This window comes from Engystomops pustulosus, chromosome 4 (assembly GCF_040894005.1).
Source record: "Engystomops pustulosus chromosome 4, aEngPut4.maternal, whole genome shotgun sequence".
Taxonomy (NCBI): Eukaryota; Metazoa; Chordata; class Amphibia; order Anura; family Leptodactylidae; genus Engystomops; species Engystomops pustulosus.
The window spans coordinates 13,665,430-13,674,708 of NC_092414.1; the positions used below are offsets into that span (position 1 = coordinate 13,665,430).

The window sequence follows — 9,279 nt, forward strand, 5'->3', positions numbered from 1 at the left end:
TCCTAGAATCCTAGAGCGACAGTGAAGACTGACACGCGAAAAACGGTCACAGGTGCCGGGTTCTGACCAAGATGGGTGACCAGATTTGGGGCACCCCCGATGTAGTGACACATTCCCTTTAAGATAATGAGCATGTGCTGTAATAAAGCAGATGACGGGTGTCCTGATATCCTCAGCGCATGTATGTAAGCGTTTGCCACATCCGGATCTTCCGTCATTCCGGAATTCTATCCGCGAGTCATGAGACCAGGACGCTCCGTTCTTAGAAAATATTTTATTCCCTTAAGAATATACAAAGAAAAGAAAATGTTCTAACGCCTTCTAGGCTAAGAGCTCTATGTACAGGGCGCCCCCGCAGGCGGGAGGACATCATGACCGGTCCCGCATGTCGCTCAGGAAGATGATGTTATCTGTGGAAGAAGAAGAAGATGGAATCGGGAATTGAAGTATTTGAATAAACTCAGCTTTTCAAGACTCCTGAACGGCAGCTGAGTGACTACCAATATGACTACCAATACAGTTCGCAAACGGTCACTCAGCTTTTCCAGGCTCCTGAATGCAACATCAACCAAAACAAGTAGCGAGGCATTATCAATAGTCATTGGGTTTGCCATCATGGGGCTTGGGAAAGCTGGGTGAAAATGTAATAACCATCGTTAAATGTCGCTACTTGGCTTTCCCAGACCCCTGAATGGTAACAAAGCATAGAAAAGCAGTGGTTTATATTATGTTTTCCCAATAATATTCTTGAGTGTGGGAAAGCTGGGTGATTATCTGTGTCCACCACATGAACAGTCATTCAGCTTTTCCAGCCTCCTGAATGTCACATCAACCTAAACAATCAGCAACACATCATCAATATTCATAGCATTTGGGAAAGCTGGGTGAAAATTTTATGACCATCATGGTGGCTGCCCGAGTGTTGCTACTCAGCTTTTCCAGACATCTAAACAGCATCTCAGCCTAGATAAGATGAATGATTGTTCTCAGGATTTCAGTTCTTAGTGTTCTGGAGTGTGGGAAAGCTGAGAGACTACAAACATAGACACCATAACAGTTCCCAAATGAATGGCCACTCAGCTTTACCAGGCTCCTGAATGTCACATCAACCTAAACAAGCACTAACACATCATCAATATTCAATAGGATTTGCTGTTATGGCGTTTTGGAAAGCTGGGTGAAAACAATAAGTGTTGCTGCTCAGCTTTCCCAAACTCCTGAATGGTAATAGAGCCTAGACAAGCAGTAGTGTATACTATGTACATAGTCATCTGAAATGTGGGAAGCTGGACAACTAGCTGGAACACCAATACAGTTCCCAAACGGTCACTCAGCTTTTCCAGCCTCCTGAATGTCACATAAATGTAAACAATCAGCAATGCCTGATTGCAAAGCAACTTCAATATTCAAAGGATTTGCTGTAAAGGGGCTTAGGAAAGCTGGGTAAAAATAGTATGACAATCATGGTGGCTCCACAAGTGTTGCTACTCAGCTTTTCCAGACTTCTGAACGGCAGCTAAGCAAAGGTAAGATATATCCCAGGTTCCCATTTCTTAGTGTTCTGGAGTGTGGGAAAAATGGGTTATTACCAATATGGGCCCCAGGACAGATACCAAATGGTCACTCAGCTTTCCCAGGCTCCTGAATGTCACATCAATCTAAACAAGCAACGACACATCATTCATTTTCATAAGATTTGCTATCTTGTGATCTGGCAAAGCTGTGTGAAAATAATAGGACCACAAGCTATTCAGCTTTACGGAACCCCTGAATGGTAATAGAGCCTAGACAAACAGTAGTTTATACTATGTTCCCCATAGTCTGGAGTATGGAAAAGCTGGGTGATTACCAATACAGACCCCAAATGAATGGTCATTCAGCTTTTCCAGCCTCCTGAATTTTCCAACCTAAACAAGCAGCAAATCATCAATATTCATAGTATTTGCCATTATGCAGTTTGGGAAAGCTGGGTACACCATGAGTGTCACTACTCAGCTTTCCCAAACCCCAAAATAGTGCAAGTATAAACCACCGCTTGTCCATGATCTCTGGAACCATAGTCTTCTGGAGTGTCGGAAAGCTGGGTGATTACGAACAAGGACAACATTACAAAACAAATTGTCACTCAACTTTTCCAGTCTCCTGAATGGCAAATTAACCTAGACAAGCAGTGACACATTGTCACGTCTTAAGAGTTGCTGTTCTGAAGTTTAGAAAAGCTGGATAGAAAAAAAATTAGATGATCTTCTTTTCCTCAAGGGTTGCTACTCAGCTTTTACAGACTCCTGAAAGGAAGATGACCCTACACAGCCAACTATATATCCCAGGTTTCCATCTGTTTGCATGGTGTTCTAGAGTGTAGGAAAGCTGGGTGGATACTAATTTGGACACCATTACTGTTCCCAGATGATCACTCAGCTGTCCCAGACTCCTGAATGACAAATCAGTCTAGACAAGCACTGATACATTGCTACCTATTAGCAATTTAATTTCTGTTCCAGAGTGTAACAAAGTTAGGTGATTGATGATAAACACTTTTGCAGTTCCCATAGGGACAGTCACTCAGCTTTTCCAACCATGACAAGCAGTGACACGCCATCAAGGTGGGTTTGCTAAAGCTGAATACCCCATACTGTAGAATTCTTAAGTGCTGCTACTCAGCTTTCCAATATTCCTGAACTGCAACGTTGCCTACTAGAAAGTGATCACATTTCTTTGCATAAGATTTTCAACTACAGCCATCACATAGGCTGTCACTCAGCTTCCCCAGGCCCCTGAATGTCAAAACTCCCCAGACAAGTAGTGATGCATCCGGTGCTTGCATTTCTTTGCTGAAGATTTGCAGTTGCTTCACATTGGTGGTCACTCAGCTTTCCCAGGCCCTGAATGCCAAATCTGCCTAGACAAGTAATAATACATCCTGTGCTTCCCTCTAGAAACCTAAAAAAGCCGGGTGATCACAAATAAAGACACTAACGGTGTATCACTCAGCTTTCCCAGTCTCCTGAATGTCAAATCAATTGAGAAAACATCCAGAACTTCTCTTTGGCCAAGATTTACTGTTTCTGGAAAAGCTGGATGATTACCAATATAAACATGACACCACTACATGGGTTGTCACTAAACTTTCCCAGTGTCCTGAAAAGCAAATTAAGCAAGATTAGTTATAATAAACCTGGAATTTATATTGAAAACCAATATGGCTGCTGCTTCCTTTCCAACAAGAGTTGGTATTCAGCTTTCACAGGCTCCTGAATGGCAGGCAAGTCTACACAATCAGTGACACATTCCTACGAACTCAAGAACCTAGGAAAGCTGGGTTACAATCTGTACGGGGGCAAATTGGTAATTCTGAGTGTGACCTTCTGCCTTTGTTAGCTAACTAACAGGAGACGATGGGAGTTGTAGTCCAAGCTCCAACCGATCCCCAGTCGTGTCCTGTCGCCTCTCACCATTCATGTTTGGATCCCGGCCCAGTAATTATCCAGTCACCACTGACAACCGGACCCGGGAATTTATTAATAACAGCAAATATTTTCTCTGCTGCAATAATCTGCAGAGCACAGAACGTCCCGAGAGGAGCCGCAACCTGCAGCGGGAGATGCCCCGACCTACACCCTGCAGCCCCCACTAATACCTCATCATCCATCACCAAATACATCCTGTATTATACCCCAGAGCCGCACTCACTATTCTGCTGCTGGTGCAGTCACTGTGTACATACATGACATTACTTATCCTGTACTGATCCTGAGTTACATCCTGTATTATACTCCAGAGCTGCACTCACTATTCTGCTGCTGGTGCAGTCACTGTGTACATACATGACATTACTTATCCTGTACTGATCCTGAGTTACATCCTGTAATATACCCCAGAGCTGCACTCACTATTCTGCTGCTGGTGCAGTCACTGTACATACATGACATTACTTATCCTGTACTGATCCTGAGTTACATCCTGTATTATACCCCAGAGCTGCACTCACTATTCTGCTGCTGGTGCAGTCACTGTGTACATACATGACATTACTTATCCTGTACTGATCCTGAGTTACATCCTGTATTATACCCCAGAGCTGCACTCACTATTCTGCTGCTGGTGCAGTCACTGTGTACATACATGACATTACTTATCCTGTACTGATCCTGAGTTACATCCTGTACTATACTCCAGAGCTGCACTCACTATTCTGCTGCTGGTGCGGTCACTGTGTACATACATGACATTACTTATCCTGTACTGATCCTGAGTTACATCCTGTATTATACCCCAGAGCTGCACTCACTATTCTGCTGCTGGTGCAGTCACTGTGTACATACATGACATTACTTATCCTGTACTGATCCTGAGTTACATCCTGTATTATACCCCAGAGCTGCACTCACTATTCTGCTGCTGGTGCAGTCACTGTGTACATACATGACATTACTTATCCTGTACTGATCCTGAGTTACATCCTGTATTATACTCCAGAGCTGCACTCACTATTCTGCTGCTGGTGCAGTCACTGTGTACATACATGACATTACTTATCCTGTACTGATCCTGAGTTACATCCTGTATTATACCCCAGAGCTGCACTCACTATTCTGCTGCTGGTGCAGTCACTGTGTACATACATGACATTACTTATCCTGTACTGATCCTGAGTTACATCCTGTATTATACTCCAGAGCTGCACTCACTATTCTGCTGCTGGTGCAGTCACTGTGTACATACATGTTACACTATTGCCCCCTGCTGGCAGATCGTAAAAGACAGTCATTTCTATATCCGAAATCCTCATTCATTCATCTTATACCTCGGCTCTTTTTCCAACACAAAGCCCCAAACCCGCAGCTAGAAAGTTATATGCACAGATCCTACCACTAGGGGGAGCTCATTGCATACAGATTTCAGTGATTGGGAGCCAAATAAATCTTATGTAATCTCCGCCTATTGGTGAGGCGGCTCAAAATCCTTTAAAACTTGATGGTATTGGCTAGGAGATAGTGGGCGGAGCTATGCAGATCACTTTAGCAGGAAAATATTGATAAAAAGGGATTTTAATAAGGAGGATATCACCGCACCCACCTGCAATGACAGTGGTCGCCTGCCTGCGGACGTTGTTCTTGTCCACGTACTCGCCGTAGTCAATTTTGCCTTCTACATAGACCCGAGCCCTGGGAAAAGAAATTTACAGAATGGTCATATAAGCAATTCGGTGGAGAGACTACAACTCCCATCATATCCTGCCAGCTGGAGGACTCACCCTTTCTTGATGTGCTGATACGCTACATCCCGGAGCCCAGGGCGGAAAACCGAAATCCTGTGCCAGGTCGTCTTCTGGTTGATGTCTCCCGCTGATAAAGAATGAGGTCACAGGTGATGACATCACATTTCCTAATATGTATATCTTAAGCCCCTCCCCTTCAAAGATGGCTGTGCACCCCCCGGCAGTAGAATTTGATGGTGGGACTCTAAGAAATGAATGCAGCTGCAGTACCGGCAATGGCCACATATAGGGAGGTGGCGCTGTTTTCTAATTAGTTGTGACTATTGGGTATAATTGTAGTGGGGTTAAAACGTTCACATCATGTCCTCACTTGTCTGATAGACCTCGCTCTCTCCCGACCTCCAGAGTTCATTGGTGGCCACCGAGAAGATAGTAACCGGGTTCTTGCCGTCGGCTTGTCTCATTACCGGATCCTGCCCGACTCGGCCCAAAAGCTGCACCCGGTTCAGAGCTGGAAAAAAAACCACGATTTATTTAATTGTCATTTTTTTTTTAATGTTTATTTTTCCCATTATTCCTGAAATATTATGTGTCCCACATTCTTCAATCCTATTGAAGGACCTAGGTCCGAATCAAGAACCAGTTGGTCCTGATGTCATATATTCAATACATCTATGATGGCAGTTCTGCTAACAGGAACTATAGGGGAGGTCCCATGTCAAAGGTCCTGGAACCTGCAAGCATCAGGACCTTGTGTACGGTTGTATCTGGAAGCTTTGGGTCCGAATTAAGTTAAGGTTCTGGTTTGGGGGTCACAATAGATCTACGGTTCAGATCTGGGAGTTCCTACACTATTTGGCTTCTTCTCTATTGCAGGTATGAAAAAAGACCAGTACTAGTCAGTATTAGGACCTTAGGTGCCGGAAAATCTGGGGGATCAGTTTAAGGGTCGGGTTTGGGGTCTCAATTTGTTTAGGATTCAGGTCTGAGAGCTGCCACACCATCAGACTTCGTCTCTAGTGCACAAACAAGATATAACACAAGTCTCATGGCAGTCAGCTTCAGCATCTTGAGCGCGGTATTGAAAATTAATCTGGGGTCTGAATCAGTTTAAGGGTCTGGTTTGGGGTCTGAATTTGCCTAAGTCTCAGTATTGGAGGTCTTACACTCTCTGGCTCCTTCTCTAGTGCACACATGAGGAAAACCAGATATAAGACTAATGGCAGTCAGAATCAGGTCCTTGTGTGATGTGTTGCCTAAAATCTGGGGTCTAAATCAGTATTAGGGTTTGGGGTCAATTTTTAGGCATCAGGTCAAGGAGTTTCTATACAATGTAGCTTCTTCTCTATTGCACCCCTGGGAATTTGCAACCAAGATGTAACATAAGACTCATGTAAGGATATCAGGACCATATGTGATGTGTGTGGGGTCTAAATCAATTCAATCGTCTGGTTTGGGGTCTGAATTTGTCTAGGTATCAGGTCAAGGAGTTCCTATACTATGTAGCTTCTCTATTGCACTCCTCGGACTTTGCAACCAAGATGTAACACAAGACTCAGGCGCTGTGTTGCCTAAAAAAATCTGGGGTCTAAATCAGTTTAAGGTTCTGGTTTGGGGTCTGAATTTGTCTAAGTCTCAGGGTTGGAGGTCTTACGCTGTCTGGCTTCTTCTCTAGTGCACACATGAGGCAAACCAGATACAACATAAGACTCATGGCAGTCAGAATCAGGTCCTTGTATGATGTGTTGCCTAAAAATCTGGGGTCTATATCAGTTCACTGCTCTGGTTTGGGGTCTGAATTTGACTAGGTATCAGGTCAAGGAGTTCCTATACCCTGTAGCTTCTTCTCTAGTGAACTCCTGGGACAATGCAAGCAAGATGTAATAAACGGCTCATGCCAGGACATTATGTGCTGTGTTGCCTAAAAATCTGGGATCTGAATCAGTTTGAAGGTCTAAATTCATCTAGGTTTCAGGTCTTTGAGTCCCTACACTATCTGGCTTCTTCTCTAGTGACCACCTTAGACAAGATATAAGACAAGCCTCATGCTAGTCAGCATCAGGACCTTGTGTGCTGTAGCGCAGGCCGGTGGAGTAGGACTTCTATGAACTCCTGGGACAGTACAACAACAAGTACTAGAGACTCAGGACCTTAGAAGTCTAGGGTCTGATATAGGGTTTGAATACGTTCAATCGGTAGGAACTGGTCCTGTTTGGGGTAAGGTGGGTCTAGGAGTTCCTGCACGATCTGGCTTCTTCTCTAGTGCACTCCTGGGACAGTACATGCACAGGACGGATGTGACAAGCTCTGTGCAGAGCTGTGTAATCTGTGTGCGCAATATATATAGGAATTATTATTACTACTACATTAGCCCTTTATTTTAAAAGGGTTTTCCCACGAAGCAAAGTTAGGGCCTATCCACGGGATAGGGCCTAACTTGCTGATCAGTGGGGGTCTCAGTGCTGAGACTCCCACAGATTGTGAGAACGAAGGATCCATCAGACCCCTCGTCGTTCCATCAGAATGGAGCAGACGGCCGGGCATGACCATTCTGCTCTATTACGGTAATCTCTATGGAGCTGACGGAAATTCTCCATAGAGATTAATAGAGCAGAATGGTCATGCGCAGCCGTCTGCTCCATTAGTCGGACAGAGCAACGAGTGATCCCTCGTTTTGGGGATCTGCTCGGGTCTCATCACTGAGACCCCCACTGATCAGCAAGTTAGGGCCCATCTTTGCTTTGGTGAGAAAACCCCTTTAAGGGAAACACCAAAGGACATTTATCTTTTTTTTCAGTATAGGACACAAGTATCTGATTGCTTGAGGGGAGGAGTTCTGACTCATTGGACCCTTTTTACTCACATCTTTCCAGAACCCCAGAATCTGAAGTCTGAAACCGGACAGACTGCCGGAAAATCTGTAAACAAAAATAAAACGAAAAAAAAAATTGATTCTAGAAGGTTGACAGCAGGGATCTGATTGGCTGTACAGGCTGGGATACACAAAGGTGATGATACAGACCTGCGTGGCGGCTCTGCGAAACATCAGCGACGATCTATGCGTCCGGATCCTCCAAAAATATTTATCACCTATGTAAAAAAGATACAAAATTTTAGGTCAGACCCTTCTCTACTATGGGGGAACAGTATTTTAGGGCTAATCCTTCACTCTGCGACTGACATTTCTGTGGAACAATTTCCTCTATATCCATCACTATATCTTATGTGGAACTACAAGTCCCAGCATGCCACATACGTGTAGTCCATTATATACAGGGGTGATATCATATCTTTCCTAACCCCACTGCCTCGCACTCACCTCACCAGGGTCACTGTCTCCTACACGTGATCAGCAGCTGGGGGAAGACAAATTCGGCTACACAACGCCTCACTTCCGGCACAGGTCCGTCATATCCGCCCCACTTCCGGCACCGTCCCGTCAGCCCCACTTCCGGTTTGAAGTAAACTTTAATAAACAAAACAAAGAAATTTCCTTCGAGCTAAAGACAGCGATAATCCCAGTCAGACTTTGCGTTTTGCTAAGCATCTGATTTGTGAGTATTTATTCCGATTTTGAATCTTGCTCTGATGCAATTCCTGACGCTGTCAGCGGGTGGCGCTGTCAGTAGGGGATTGTGTAGGTAATTCCTGGAGTCGCCTGTAGGTGGCGCTGCATGTCGTTGTGATGTGATGATAGAGGTGGACTATTATAACCAGTGTAATGCTATATATCAGGGCTGTGGCTGTGGTAATGGTAACATGACTATAATATTGAATCATTTTCCTTCACATTGTGGTCATAGGAAACACATTTTCCCAAAAAATAGCAGTGAGCAATGTAACGTCTGAACCCTCACAACTTTTGGGCTAGAGAAAGAGGGACATTTTGTTTCAGGAACCAAGGAACATTGTCCCACCCTCAAACATAATCTTTATCCTCCCTCATATTGTGGCCTCTGTCCTCCATCCTCCCTCATATTGTGGCCTCCTGTCCTCCATCCTCCCTCATATTGTGGCCTCCTGTCCTCCATCCTCCCTCATATAGTGGCCTCCTGTCCTCC

General features: G+C 44.6%; 1 protein-coding gene across 2 annotated transcripts; it reads right to left on the minus strand.

Annotated features, from left to right (window-relative positions):
- Positions 1 to 259: 259 nt before the first annotated feature.
- Positions 260 to 8,672, minus strand: SSBP1 (single stranded DNA binding protein 1). Of its 2 annotated transcripts, none has more exons than XM_072150558.1 (7): positions 8,538 to 8,672; positions 8,241 to 8,308; positions 8,082 to 8,136; positions 5,589 to 5,729; positions 5,255 to 5,345; positions 5,077 to 5,165; positions 260 to 410 (listed from the first exon to the last, which is right to left on the minus strand). In XM_072150558.1, the coding sequence occupies exons 2-7, from the start codon at positions 8,262 to 8,264 to the stop codon at positions 370 to 372; spliced, it is 441 nt and encodes a 146-aa protein (XP_072006659.1). In that variant the 5' UTR covers positions 8,265 to 8,308; positions 8,538 to 8,672; the 3' UTR covers positions 260 to 369. The 2 variants fall into 2 exon arrangements, with proteins under 2 accessions (XP_072006659.1, XP_072006660.1); XM_072150559.1 differs by having other exon boundaries at positions 8,543 to 8,621.
- Positions 8,673 to 9,279: the final 607 nt, after the last annotated feature.